Here is a 14,570-nt window from a genome sequence, read left to right on the forward strand (position 1 = left end):
TGCAGTCTGTATAAAAACTGAGGCATTTTATGTTCTTTCTCTTGTATAAATGTTCAAAGTCTGGTATTTTACACTTACAGCACATCTTAATTTGGATACTAAATTTTCATCAGAAATATCTGATCTGTATTGAGACTTCATAAAATTTAAGGTTGAAAGTTGGAACAACTAAAGTTGTAACAAACATCCTTAAAACTTCTCCAATGACTGAACTGAGTATCAGCTTTTAAATCTAAAGTAATAAAAATTAGCTGGGCATGGCGGCCCATGCCTATAGTCCCAGCTTCTTGGGAGGCTAAGGCATGAGAATCGCTTGAGCCCATGAGGCAGAGGTTGCAGTGAGCCAAGATTACGCCACTGCACTCCAGCCTGGGTGAGAGTGAGACCCTGTCTCAGGAGAAGAAAAAAAATTTAATTACACAAAATTAAGAATTCAATTCCCAAGTTACGCTAGCCAATTTAATATGCTCAAAGCCACATATGCTTAATGCCTACTGTTTTGGACAGTGCAGTTCCATAACCCGGCAACAAAAATTGTTAATCTAGTACTTACGACATTTTTGCAAAAATTATATACCTATTACAAAATATAAAAAACCTTCTTTCAGTTCAGAAACTAAAGTTCCAAAATCATAAAGGGTAATTTGTCAAATCTTCAGAATAATTTTGCTGATGACCAATATATCTGCTGGAGACAATGAACCCATATTTTCCAAGGTCAAATTAACGATGGCTAAGCAAATATTCATTAATACGATGGAAACATCATTAGAGACAAGAGGTAGATTATATTTACACATGAAAAGATATGTATCACAACATAAGCACTTTTTTTTTTTTAAGACCATCTCGCTCTGTTGCCCAGGTTGGAGTGCAGTGGTACCATCTGGGCTCACTACAACCTCCGCCTCCCAGGTTCAAGCAATTCTCCCGCCTCAGCCTCCTGAGTAGCTGGGATTACAGGTATGCATCACCATGCCTGGCTAATTTTTTTGTATTTTTAGCAGAGATGGGGTTTCACCATATTGGCCAGGCTGGTCTCGAACTCCTGATCTTGTTATTCCCCCACCTCAGCCTCCCAAAGTGCTGGGATTACAGGCGTGAGCCACCACGTCTGGCCACATTAAGCACACAGTAGATATTCAAGAAATACATTTTGAATAAATAGGTAAAGAAGAGAATATACAATTTTAAAAGAACGCAAATTCATATGATTAAGACTACTAAAAATGTACATACTGGAAAATATAATATATAGTATATATACTATATATTCAAATAGAATATAAAGTAGATTACAATTTAGTATTTTAAGTTTATAAGGATCTTTTTCCATGAAAAGTTTTACTGAAAAATTAACCATGCTCCCTATATCCCAGCCCCCAAAACTAAAGCCTAAAAAGGCTCATCTTTCTAGGTATTCTTCTCCTCTACATGTCAATCAACACTTCTACCACCAAGGATACAGATCCAGCCTAAACTACTCAAAACAAAAAGAATTCCTCTGCAGAGTTGCGTGTCAATAATCATGTCCACTGCCTGTGCAGGCAAAGGTAGTGTGAAACAGTTGAGTACTCTAATTGCAGCATCTCTTTCAGGAAATATAATATGTAGGATGATACATTTGTTGATGAACAACAATGATGTGTTATTGTGAAATGACAGGATTCTCAAAGACAGTAAGGAAATACCTACAAAACAAAAGGATATTATTTCAAACTCATTGGTCACAATTTTACAACTGGTACATTTGATTTTATAAACCTAACAAGTAAAACAAAAAAGGAACTAGACTTAGTCTAACTCTACGCAGTTATGGTTCACACCCACCTAAGGAAGTAGTCATTGGGAAGTGGGTAAGAGGATGATATGGCCTGCAATGTCTCTGGTTCCGTTTATGCTACTCTGATAGCACACTAGAAGGAATATTCAAAAAAATCAACTTGTCCATGGGACCCCATAAGAACAATCACATTTTTTTGTTGTTTTTTTTGAGACGGAGTCTCACTCTGTCACCCAGGCTGGAGTGCAGTGGCGTGATCTCGGCTCACTGCAAGCTCCGTCTCTCGGGTTCACACCATTCTATTGCCTCAGCCTCCCGAGTAGCTGGGACTACAGGCGCCCACCACCACACCCGGCTAATTTTTTATATTTTTAGTAGAGATGGGGTTTCACTGTGTTAGCCAGGATGGTCTTGATCTCCTGACCTCATGATCCGCTCGCCTTGGCCTCCCAAAGTGCTAGGATTACAGGCATGAGCCACTGTACCCGGCCTTTTTTTAAAAAAAAAAAAGAAAAAAAGAAGAAACCTTATAATCAAGGGTGAAGAGTATGTTACTGCTTTAAAAAGAGGCCTGAGTGCTTTGATTTCTGCTCCCTGCAGTCAACAGCTCTATAAGCAGTGTAGATCAGCACTGTCAAATAGAAATATAATGTAAGCCACATACATGCCTTAAAATTTTTCTAGCAGGGGTGGCTCACACCTGTAATCCCAGCACTTTGGGAGGCCCAGGTGGGCGGATCACTTGAGGTCAGGAGTTTGAGACCAGCCTGGCCAACATGGCGAAACCCTGCCTCTACTAAAAATATAAAAATTAGCCAGGCGTGGTGGCGGGCACCTGTAGTTCGAGCTACTCGGGAGGATGAGGCACGAGAATCGCTTCAACTGGGGAAGCGAAGGTTGCAGTGAGCTAAGATGACACCACTGCACTCCAGACTGGGTGACAGAGTGAGACTCTGTCTCAAAAAAAAATAAATAAATAAAAATAAATAAAATTTTCTGGTAGCCACAAGAAACAGGTGAAATTAATTTTAATAATATACATTAGCTTATATCCAAAGTATTTCATATTTTGAAATGTAATTAAATACAAAAATTGAGATACTTTACTTTTTAGTATTAAGTCTTCAAAATCTAATATGCATATGACACAAAGTACATCTTAATTCATATTAACCACATTTCAAGTACTCAATAGCCCCATCTGCCTAGTGACTACTATATCGGAGAGTGTAGACCTGATTTCACATCTATGAGAACTTTTCCTGAAGTATATAACTATATGATAATGTCACAAATTTAAATACGCTGAAAGACCACCTGTAGATACTTACTGATATCTTGATCTTCAATGAGCTTTTGCAATGCCTCCCCACTATAGCTATACAAAATGGTTGCATCACATCTTCCATCTTTCAAATTAAATTCATAGATAAGCAGTTCATAATTTTCACCAAGAGCGAGCAGTTTGGGCTTATCAGTTGGTGTGTTGCTGTTACGAGAATCCTCCCATATAAAGCTAAGAAAAAAGTTTAGATTTATTGTATTCTATATGCGCAATAATATTTACTCACAATGGTGGGGGTAGAAGGGCTGAATAAGTAGAGAACAGTTTCGTTGACCAGGTAGCATTCATTCTACACTTCAATTTAAGAGAACATAAACTGCTCTAGGACCTCCCTCCTCTTCCTGCTTCCCTTTTACACCAACACAAAACTACAGGAGTGGGTGGTAAAAAACAAAAATGTGGGGCTCAGAGCAAGAAATGATAGCTCCTTTTATTCTTTCATCTTTAATCCCAACTAATATGTTTAAACAAACTGTCATGATCAAGGGTAGGTATCAACAATAAAATATGTATATTATTCATATGAGGCGGTATGTACAATAAAACAGGCTTTTGATAACTTAAATGTTTTGACTTTTAAAAAGAAGGTGATTATTTGTATTTATAGACTGACGATTCCAAAATCTTGAAAAACTTTGCCTAATAGAACCTTCTGTGATGGAAAAGTTTTATATTAGCATTGCCCAATACAGTAGTCAATAGCCACATGCAGCTACTGAACACTTGAAATGTGGGGCAACTGAGGAACCAAATTTTTTACTTTAACAGCCACATGTAGCTAATGACTACCATTACTAAACAGTACAGTTATGGAATTCTTAAACTGTAATGTCAAAATAACAACACTGGCAAGACTGATGGTGTTTCAGCTTCAAATTAAATATTAAAATTAAATTACATATTACAAATAAAAGCCCCAAATCTGAAAATAACACAATGGAAAGAGGTGAGGCTATACCATGTTGATAAAATTTCATCTTTTAAGAAACTTGCTTTTTCTACAGAAGTAGCAAGTTTTATACTTCTGGAGTAGTATATAAAACTACTGTGGTACATACATGATTTAATTCAATTAGTAATAAAACTATGTATTTTATAATACTACAGTAGCTTTATACTATTACAGTATTATGTCCTTATTAGATAAAAAAATGACACGTTTCTGACTTCATATTGATAAATGTAGAAAACCTAAATGTCAAAATAAACAAAAGTTAAACTAAGATATACTTAAAAGGTCGAGTACATCATTAGCATAGGGACAATATTGCCACATGGAAAGATAGGAAATTTTCAAGGCAATAAACAAGATATATGATGTAATTTCAACAATATAAAAAAGGTCTATGTACTTTGAAAAAGTAGGAAGTAAACTCTAAATACTAAAAACATGCCCTTATTTTTACCCTATGAAGTATTTTAACTGAATTAAAATTCAATTCAAATAAAAAAATTAAAAAGTCCTTTCTTGGTCCTCCTCCCCTCTAATTTCATGAACTAGCATAAGAATGCCCCCTTTATTTCATCTGGGTATGTCTTACCTTCTCTGTTGGGTTCTCAAACTCCTAAAGATTTCTGCTTTTCTTTCTGTCCCATTCCTCTCTTTACAGAGCCACATTCATAGGTACCTGATACTGCTAAATAAACTAACTTCCCCTAAACTAGTTTATAAATAACTTAGTTTATAATAGTTTATAAACTAAATGCAGATTCCTCTTCTAGCAACTAGACATCAAGGATAGAGAAGACAAACCCAGAAGAGTTAAGCATTCACCGATTTATCAAACGAATCTCTAAATGTCAGGAGCTGTTAGAGGAGATGGAGATTCCAAGATGAATAAGACAGCTTTCAGCTACCCGTCTCAAAGAGAGAGTTGTGAAAATACTTACTATTAATAATTATTAAAGGACAGGTTGGGCTCAGTGGCTCACGCCTGTAATCCCAACACTTTGGCAGGGAGACGTGGGATCATTTGAGCCCGGGAGTTTGAGACTAGCCTAGGTAGCACAGTGAGACCTCATCTCTACAAAAAAATAGAAAAATTAGCCAGGCCTGTTGGTGCACACCTGTAATCGTAGCTACAGGGGAGGCTGAGCCCAAGAAGTCAAAGCTGGCTGCCGTGAGCCGTGACTGAGCCACTACACTTCAGCCTGGGCGACAGCGACCTTATCTTAAAAAAAAAAAAAAAAAAAAAAAGGCAGCCCACTCAAAACACTAACAGGGCATTCCCAAACTTTATGATGTAAACTCTTAAGTACTGAACCAAGGTTACAGAAGTACAAAGTAACGCATTATTGTAATCACATGTTTGTCTTCCCCAAACACGCGCGCCTCGCAAGAAAGAAGTGTCTTACTCAACTTTTTAGGCACTGCTCCTATGTAACAGCAGGCACACAATATTTGTTGAATAAGTGAAGGGACAAACTGGACTCTGTCCTTGAAGAAGAGGACTACATGTGAAGAAAAACGCTATTAATTTCAAGGACATGAAAAAAGTATCAGGACGATTCAAATTAGAGATGATCCTCAGCTGGCATCTTTAACTGAAAGACGAAATGGGCATGGGACTCGACCCTATGACAGTTAATCAACCTGTGTTGATAAAGAATCAGCGCCTCAGCTGAGACTGTTCCGGGTTCGCCGCAGGTGGCAGAGGAGCTGGACGCCGTCTCCGCCCACCCGGAACAGGGGAGCCGGCCTGCCGGAATGCAACGAGGCAAGCGCTTCAGGTCGGGGGAAAGGTTCTGAGAGGAAACCAGGCTCGTCTCTGGGCCGTTTCCTGCGGCTGTCACCCTTCTCCCGCCACCTCTATGGTTGCAGGGAGGCCACGGCGTGAGCCCTCTGGACTCCCCCAACGGCCCAGCTCTCCCTCAGCACTTACTGCCAGAAGGGGCCCTCCAGGCAGCAGCGACCCCGGCCCCGGCTGCCAGGCGCCAAAGAAAGCACCTGGAGGCTGCCCGCAGCCGTCAGGCTCCCCAGAGCCTCCTGCTGTGTGTGCAGCTGCGCCCGTGAGCCCAGCTGCCCCATCGCCTCGGCGGGGACCGGCACCAACAGCATCGGTAGAACCCGCCCCATGGCCGCGGCGCCCCGGCTACCGCCGGCGGAAGCAGCATTGCCGGCTCCCTCCTCTGCAGCCATCTTGGCGCGGCTGTTACTTCCGGGCACTTTCGCCGGAACCTGATTGCGTCGTGGGCATGCGCGGTGTACGGAGCGGCTCACGCTCGGCCTCGTGACTCCCGCGGAGACCTCTCGGCTGTCTCCAGTCGGTTCCATTCCTTTCCTGTGGGGGGCAGTACCAGCCTCTATAGCAAAGCCACAACTGCTCTGGCCCCAGTCGCACTCTGCTTAACTACCCTGGCATGCTTGAAGGCCTAACCTAGCCTAGCAGGCCGTTGCAGCCGTTCTCGCTCTGTGCATTACCCTTTGCCTTCTTGGTCCAGCTGCCTCCAGCTCCCCTGGAACCCAGTTCCTGCCTCTTTTCTTCGCTTTTCTTATTGTGCTGTTTGCTTACAGGCTCTGGGGTGGTGCCATTTCCTTGGTAGCATGGATCAAGTCTTACAGTGTGGATCCATAGTGAGGGTGTTGACCCGAAAGTTGAAGTCAAATAATATCCATTGTAACAGAGAGATGGGGTAAGTAAGGGGTGGAGATGGTAGAGCTCCTGTCTGTTTTCTCAGAGAAGTATGATCCAAGATCAAGATCCTTGATCAAGATCAAGACTAGTATCTGACTCTAGCAACGGGTTTGAGGTGAGAAGAGGAGTTGAATAGGCATTTTGGTAAAGTCTCCTAAAAGACAGCTGTAGCTGTACCTTCTTAACACATTTGCCACATTCAGAACATTTCCGCATAAATGTAACCTCTATTGACAGGCCTCCCTAAGCCATTCAACCTAAAGTCCCTTTTACTGCAGTCTCTCACCTTGTTTTGTTTTTAATCATAGTATTTATCACTACTTGATATTTTCTGCCAGTTCCTGTCCAATCAGAATGTAAACTTCAAAAGAGCAAGGACTTTGTTGCTCACCACTGTCCTTGCTAGTACCTAAAACAGTGCCCGTTTCATGAAAGGTACTCCAGCATTTGTTGATCAATGCATGACCTTATTTGTCAAAATAAAAGCAAACTTTTTTTTTTTGAGATGGAGTCTTGCTGTGTCACCCAGACTGGAGTGCAGTGGCGGGATCTCAACTCACTGCAACTTCTGCCTCCCGGGCTCAAGCAATTCTCCTTCCTCAGCCTCCCCAGTAGCTGGGATTACAGGCACACACCACACCCAGCTAAATTTTTGTATTTTAGTAGGGTTTCACCATGTTGGCCAGGCTGGTTTCGAATTCCTGACCTCAGGTGAATTACCCATCCCAGCCTCCCAAAGTGCTAAGATTACAGATGTGAGCCACCGTGCCCGGCTGAAACCAAACATTTTATATCACAAGGGAGATACAGTCAACCTTCTAAGCTTAGCTGGGGCAGTTTTCTCTCTATAAAAAATGGCAACGTTAAAGCAATTTCAAAGGTTACACTTGTGTTAGCTACAAGGCCTTGTCCCTTATAATCAGGACATTCTTCTCATGCCTGTAAATCCCAGCACTTTGGGAGGCCAAGTTGGGAGGATCACTGGAGCCCACCCTTGCCAACATAGGGAGACCCTTGTCTCTACAAAAAAAATTAAAAATTTTTTTAGAGACAGTTTTGCTCTTGTTGGCCAGGCTGGAGTACAGTGGCGCAGTCTTGGCTCACTGCAACCTCCAACCTCTGCCTCCCGGGTTCAAGCGATTCTCCTGCCTCAGCCTCCAAGTAGCTGGGATTACAGGCATGTGTCACCATGCCTGGCTGATTTTGTATTTTTAGTAGAGACGTAGTTTCTTCACATTGGTCAGGCTGGTCTCAAACTCCTGACCCTCAGGTGATCCGCCCGCCTTGGCCTCCCGGAGTGCTGGGACTACAGTCATGAGCCACTGCGCCTGGCCAAAAAAAAATTTTTTTTAAATACTAACTGGGTGTGGTGTCACATGCTTGTAATCCAAGCTACTCAGAAGACTGAGGTGGGAGGATCACTTGAGCCTGGAGGCAGTGAGCCATGTACTCACAACGCTGCAGTGAGCCATGATGGTGCCACTGTACTTCCACATGGGTGACAGAGTAACACCCTATCTTAAAGAAAAGCAAAAGGACATTCCTGGAGCACTCACACATAAGATAACCTTCATTACGGGTTTTAACTTACAAGCAAGTTCCAACACATCATTCTATTATCTCTTTAATTATACCTTATTATGCCATGTCTTATTTTTAGGCACATCATTTAGATTTTTGAAGAAAGGATATGAAAATGTTTGGGGAAGGGTTCTCCAATATATAAAGGCTTAAGAAATGTCTTCAGACTCTCTGGATCCCTGTAAATACAGTCTATACAGCTAGTGTCTGATGATTCAACTTCCCACATATATGTATTCCAGAACAAACAGATCAGTAGATCCAGGCAAACCTATAAAGAGAACAGGTGTTAACTGTAAGCACAATTCTACTTTGCAAGCATTTATATGATTTGACTAGTATCTGACTCTAGCGGTAATTCTGAAGACAGAGATGACCATGTTATTCATGCCTATATCCTGGAATAGTTGTCCCTCAAGTATTTCTTGAATGAATGAATAATTCAGGTTCTTTAACTAATTCTTGCCTTCAAATAGCTTAGCACTATAAATGACCAAAGCGCCTAGAATGAAAGGTTGGCTGAAGACTTGGTCAAGACTGATTACACAGTAAATGTCAGTGTGTAGAACCACTTCTAAAAGCACATGTTCCTTCATGCTCATAATTTAAAAGAAGGAAGTAGTGAAGCAAGTAACAGAACATAGATTGGGCTTGAACAAGGGACTTTGACCTTGTTTCTGTGATGACTTACTCCATCCTGGCCTCCAGCTGCTGAACCAATTGTTTGTCCACGTGGTGACAGAACAGGGGAAGTAGGTTGCTGGGGAAAGCTAGGGGTTCTGCCAGAGAGGCTGTAGGCATTTGGGCTATTTCCCAGGCAATCAGAACCACCATGTCTGTCCTAGAGAGCATAAATATAAATATAAGCAAATAAATTTGCTTAAGAAACAGACTCAGGGCCAAGGTTATTATCTTTCCATTGCTACTACCATTGTCCCCCACCCCCAGGTAGCAATTCAGAGGTAACATTTGCATGTTTGCTACCTGCCAAGCAATGCTTAGTGCTTTACATATTTCCCTTCCTATTTAATCTTAAGAACTATGAGGGGTTAATACCATCATCCCTAGTTTGTAGATAAAGAAACAAACTAAGAGAAGTGAGAAGTGAAAGAACTTGCCCTAAAGTTATATTGCTAGTGAGTGATACAGTCAGAATTCAAACCTAGGTCTTTTTAAACTCTAAAGCTTGTCCCCTTAGGTACCATGTTATACTGCCTCCTAGAAGAAACCAAAACTCTAGGGCACTATTAAAAAAAAAAAGCAGAACAGCTACAACACTGCTACTTCTTTCTCTATCCAGTCTCCTCCTCAGTACTTGAAATGCCTCAGGAAATACTTCATCTGGCTCAGTCTGCACATCCCAGGGGTACTGAGATAGTATTTACAAGGCCTTTATGATCTTACCAAGCTGTATGGTCACTGTTGGGTTCCTCTAGGGAAGAATCCAGCGATACCAGCTGCTCCCCATGACTCAGTAGGGCATAGAGCAAAGATATTCCAAACTGCAAGGGACATACATATATTCCAGCGCAAAATGAGTTCACTCTCAGCATTTGGTGCTTTCCTGACTCTTATCTTCCCAACTAAAGGACAGGTTAACATTTAGAGATGGAGCCCAAGATATGCACAAGGGCTGTCAGGTTTTACACTGGTGAGCCAAAGAACTCTCTAACCTTTCCATAGGAATCACTGCTCTGAACTTTTCCAAAAGACACTCTTGGAGAGCTGATTAAATGCATATTTCTAGGCTTGACTCCTAGGAGTAGGAGGTTAGGAATGCCTCCAGGAATCTGAGGCAGGTAGTCTGTGGACTCCACTTTAAGAGGCACTTCTTTAAGCAAAGACCTTCAGTGTGGCATACACGAGATAATCCACTGGGATATTAAAAGACAGTATCAAAATTTTCACATCTAGAGTCTTTTCTTTAAAATTTTCTATCTTATATTTATTATATACCTATTGGCCGGGTGCAGTGGCTCATGCCCGTAATTCCAGCACTTTGGAAGGCCGAGGCGGGCGGATCACTTAAAGTTAGGCATTCAAGACCAGCCCGGCCAACATGGTGAAACCATGTCTCTACTAAAAATACAAAACTTAGCCGGGTGTGGTGGCACACACTTGTAATCCCAGCTACTTGGGAGGCTGAGGCAGGAGAATCACTTGAACCCGGGAGATAGAGGTTGCAGCGAGCCAAGATCGTGCCACTGCACTGCAGCCTGGGTGACAGAGTGAGACTATCTAAAAAATAAATGAAAAATATTTATTATGTACCTATTATTACTAGTGTTACATTTGGTTTATAAACACTTGGGTAGTGTGGTTTAGAATGTTTTTTACTGACAGAGGTACACAAGAGTTTGGAGACCTGCTCTGGAGGCTCACATCAGCAGCAATTAGGGAGCTTATTAGAAAAACAGAGCTGGCACATGGGCCCCACCCCAGACCCACTGAATGACTGAGTGGGACCAAGGAGCTGGGTTTAATAAGCTGGCCAGGTGATCCTGTGCTTACTAGAAATTGAGAGGCACTGCAGAGGATAAGATTTGTGGAGAGATGAGACTGTCCCCTAACTTATCCCTTATCAGTGATACCAACCTGAAAGCCATCTATGGAAAAAAGCCTCCTAGACATGTTACCTGATTCTGAAGCACCACGGTGACTGGCCGCTCTGAGGAGCCAGGTGGCAACAGCATTAATCCCTGAAGTCCTTGGAGGAGTTCATGGAGGGTCAAGTGACTGATACATTTGCCCAGAGGTTTGAATAACATTTGTAGGGCCTGCAAGAAGATCAGTAAGCACCTCCCGAATCCCACTACAACTTCCCCTCCCCTTACCTTGCCTCCACAGGCCCTTCCATCGCTGACTGTCTTTGGCACATCTTGGTGAGGTTACTTACCGGGCTTGTCACCACTATGACTCTCCATCCCCAACACTGACACCTTCAGTACCTACTCGTCCTAGGATGCCTTCTCTAAGAAAAGTAGATAGGGGCTCAACATTTATCAGGGCGTCCTAATCTTTTACTCAGACCTCCTCAGCACACTGACACCTGTGCGACCATACGCCTGTTGCTTTTTGTTTGTTGTACCTAAAGATGATCCACTGTTCCTGTAATAGTTCTGTAACTTTCTTGCCCGAGGGTGGCAAGGCCAGCATCCCTCACTGCGCCCAGCACCTTCTCTGGCATCTCTGGGGCATGTGGGGACTGGAGGGGAGATATGACCCCTAACCTATTCAGGAGACCATCCTCTTCTCCACTCAATGCCACAGTACCTGATCAGCCACATCCCTCCGGACCAGGAGGGGCAGATGGTGGGTGATAGCCAAAAGAATGGTAATAGCCTGATCCTGGGCCAGGAAGGGGAGCAGCCGGGCCACCAGGGCCTTCCCCTTCCTCACAGAGAGCACCTGCAGGAAGCCATCTGCTGCCTCCCTACAAGGGAGAGAGGGGAACATTTTCAGAACTCTGCATCGAGGAGAGGGATACATGCCAGAAAGCAGAGGCAGAAGCAAGACCAGTGTCTTTGCTGCTCCTTCCCTACCTGGGCTGAGGTGGAACCCTCCCACACTCACTCCAGGTTGTTCTGCTCCTGGGTCTTTAAGGTCTGGAAGAGCTTCTCAACCTGGTTGCTTTGCTGCTCAGAAAAGCAGGGCTGTGGAGGCCTATACTTCCAGCCCTCCTCTATTTCTAGTAACTGAAGGAACATCTGGGAATTTGAGGGTGGAAAAAGAGGTAAATTTGGGTACTATCTCATTCTCAAAGGTAGGTTCGGAACTCGTCCCTAAAGAACTGATATCTCACCTTCTCAATCCGGTATAACACTCGAAGCCGCTGACTGCTTGCAGCTTCTATATCCTAGGAGAAGAGAGTCGCCAGCTATCAGCTAGACTGCCACTGCCACAGCCCCCGCCCAGGCCCCTGACTAGCTAGAGATTGAGCTGGAAAGGCTAGAAACCTTCCAAAGGGGAGAGAAAAAGGTCTGGGAAGATAATGCTCCCACCTGCTCTTGAGTTCCATGGGGTACAGCATCAATAGCTCGGCGAGGGCTGAAGCACGTCGACACAGCTACCTGGCCCAGGGAACCCTCGATTCGGACTACTGCATGAGAAGAGAGGCACATTTCCCTCCCTCTTCCCACGCTCTGTCCACTCAGATGCCCAGCCCAAGTCAGCAGGCCAGCCCTGACCCTACCGGACTCATAAGCCTCTGCCTTCTGAATGTAAGGCGTTACCAGCTTGAGGGACTCAACCTGGTTTCTTCGTCCAAGTAGCTCTTCGTCTACCTGCTTCTTCTCTAGCTTCTGGTAATATTCCTGAGAATGCATGGAATAGGAAACAAAAAAACAAAACTCTATATTCATCTTTTGACCTTAGAATTAAGTTTCTCAAGTGCAGCCTCTTAAGTTTTGTGTGTGTGTGTGTGTGTGTGTGTGTTATAAGTTTTGTTGTTTGACACAGGGTTTCCCTCTGTCACCCAGCTGGAGTGCAGTGGCACAGTCTCTGGCTCACTGCAACCTCCCTGGCTCAAGTGATCCTCCCACTTCAGCCTCCTCAGTAGCTGGGGCCACAGGCGCGTGCTACCATGCCTGGCTAATGTTTGTATTTTTGTAGAGATAGGATTTCACCATGTTGCCCAGGCTGGTCTTGAACTCCTGGACTCAAGCAATCAGCCCGCCTTGGCCTCCCAAAGTGCTGGGATTACGGGGCGAATGGTGCCCAGACAAGCACAGCCTCTTAACACTCTTTCCTACAACAATCATTCCAGAAATGATGCTGATACCTTAGGCCCTCCTTGCAGTTATTCTAAAGTGTCTTAAGCACCCTGGGCCCCACATCACCCATTTTGGAATTCACATACCAAATACTTAAAGACTAGGTACCACCACCAAGTCTGATGAAAGGGCAGAGAGCAAAGTGGAGAGCCAGTGAGCAAACCTGTTCCAGCGTCTGTAACCTTCCTGCATTCCTCATGCCCTAGTACACACACACTGCATACCACCTGTCCTCCCCACTTCCCCATTTAATCTTGTGACCTCACCTGTACTTTCTAAAAATCAGTTATCTGATGATATGAGGGCCATCCAGAGGTTGAAGAACAGAACTAGCCATAGGGATGTGTTTGTCGGTTGCCCTCTAGGCCAGTTTTATACTTCTGTGGATTCACTCAGCAGCTCTGACATTTTCTTAAAGTTGAGAAATCCTAAACTAAAATCCACTGACAAGCCAAACAAGGATTTGAAAAAGGCTCTTTTGTTTAGAAGCAATGCCAAAAAGGTGAGAGTACAAAACTATTTCACTTTCAGTGACCCTTGCAGAAAACGGAGGGCTTTTGAAGCTTGGTGGAAAGAAAGGAAAAATACCTAATGTAAATGAGAAGGGAATAAGGAAGGGGCCCTGGATGGGAGGCTCACAGATGTTGAAGTGAAAGTGAAACAGCTAGCCGGGCACAGTTGCTCAGTTGTTCACACCTGTAATCTCAGCACTTTGGGAGGCTGAGGTGGATCACTTGAGGTCAGAAGTTCAAGACCAGCCTGGCCAACATGGTGAAACCCCGTCTCTACTAAAAATACAAAAATTAGCTGCGTATGGTGGTGCATGCCTGTAATCCCAGCTACTTGGGAGGCTGAGGCAGGAGAATCACCTGAACCCTGGAGGTGGAGGTGGCAATGAGCTGAGACTGTGCCACTGCACTCCAGCCTGGATGACAGTGGGAGACTCTGTTTCAAAAACAAACAAAACAAAAAAACCACAATAGCCTAGACAACCCAAAAACTTGTGGACAAAGACTTGCCCCATAAATCAAGGCAGAAGGAAGCAGGGGAAAATGAGTGAAAATGTCTGCTGTTGTTTGTTCAGTTAAACAAACTGAATCCCACTATTTGTAACATCCCTGTGCTTTAGATCTAAAAAGTGAAAGTAGATGAATATAACAAGACATTTCTAAGCATACAAAGGTGGGAAAGTCCATATTTCCTGGGTGAACAGGGAAAATTCTTAGCAAAGAGTGGAGACAAAACCTAAGTGTGTTTGGGGAACTGGAAATAATCAGTTGGCTGAAACATAGGAGGAGAGAGAGAAATGAGCTTGGGATGTCAATTTTAGAAATATGGCCCCCATCCTGTAGTGATTCTCTCTCCCACCTGAACAGACATGAACTCCATGAGCAGAAGAGAGGATCAGAGAGGGCCCGGGAGTCCAGGCCCGTTTGACCCAAGGTCAGAGGCAG

The 14,570-nt window shown here is 43.6% G+C and overlaps 2 protein-coding genes across 9 annotated transcripts in view; both read right to left on the reverse strand.

Annotated features, from left to right (window-relative positions):
- SPG11 (SPG11 vesicle trafficking associated, spatacsin) overlaps nt 1–6,282 on the reverse strand; it is a 103,077-nt gene extending 96,795 nt beyond the window's left edge. For 2 of the 3 annotated variants that reach the window (XM_015142126.3, XM_015142125.3), the window contains exons 1-3: nt 6,011–6,282; nt 3,115–3,299; nt 1,467–1,691 (exon numbers count right to left, since the gene is read on the reverse strand). In XM_015142126.3, coding sequence (XP_014997612.3) covers nt 1,467–1,691; nt 3,115–3,299; nt 6,011–6,267 — 667 coding nt within the window. In that variant the 5' untranslated portion in view covers nt 6,268–6,282. Of the gene's footprint in view, nt 1–1,466; nt 1,692–3,114; nt 3,300–5,488; nt 5,580–6,010 lie in introns of all 3 variants that reach the window. The other variant, XM_077939309.1, reaches the window with a different exon arrangement.
- A 2,089-nt stretch (nt 6,283–8,371) lies between these two features.
- The window catches only part of PATL2 (PAT1 homolog 2), a 44,729-nt gene continuing 38,530 nt past the window's right edge, over nt 8,372–14,570 (reverse strand). For all 6 annotated transcript variants that reach the window (XM_028850865.2, XM_028850867.2, XM_077939311.1 and 3 more), the window contains 9 exons: nt 12,537–12,657; nt 12,346–12,443; nt 12,147–12,200; nt 11,918–12,051; nt 11,618–11,777; nt 10,981–11,121; nt 9,749–9,846; nt 9,036–9,185; nt 8,372–8,615 (listed from right to left, as the gene is read on the reverse strand). In XM_028850865.2, the coding sequence (XP_028706698.2) occupies nt 8,597–8,615; nt 9,036–9,185; nt 9,749–9,846; nt 10,981–11,121; nt 11,618–11,777; nt 11,918–12,051; nt 12,147–12,200; nt 12,346–12,443; nt 12,537–12,657 (975 nt within the window). In that variant the 3' untranslated portion in view covers nt 8,372–8,596. The remainder of the gene's footprint in view (nt 8,616–9,035; nt 9,186–9,748; nt 9,847–10,980; nt 11,122–11,617; nt 11,778–11,917; nt 12,052–12,146; nt 12,201–12,345; nt 12,444–12,536; nt 12,658–14,570) is intronic.

The sequence above is a fragment of the Macaca mulatta genome, chromosome 7, assembly GCF_049350105.2.
Source record: "Macaca mulatta isolate MMU2019108-1 chromosome 7, T2T-MMU8v2.0, whole genome shotgun sequence".
Lineage (NCBI taxonomy): Eukaryota > Metazoa > Chordata > Mammalia > Primates > Cercopithecidae > Macaca > Macaca mulatta.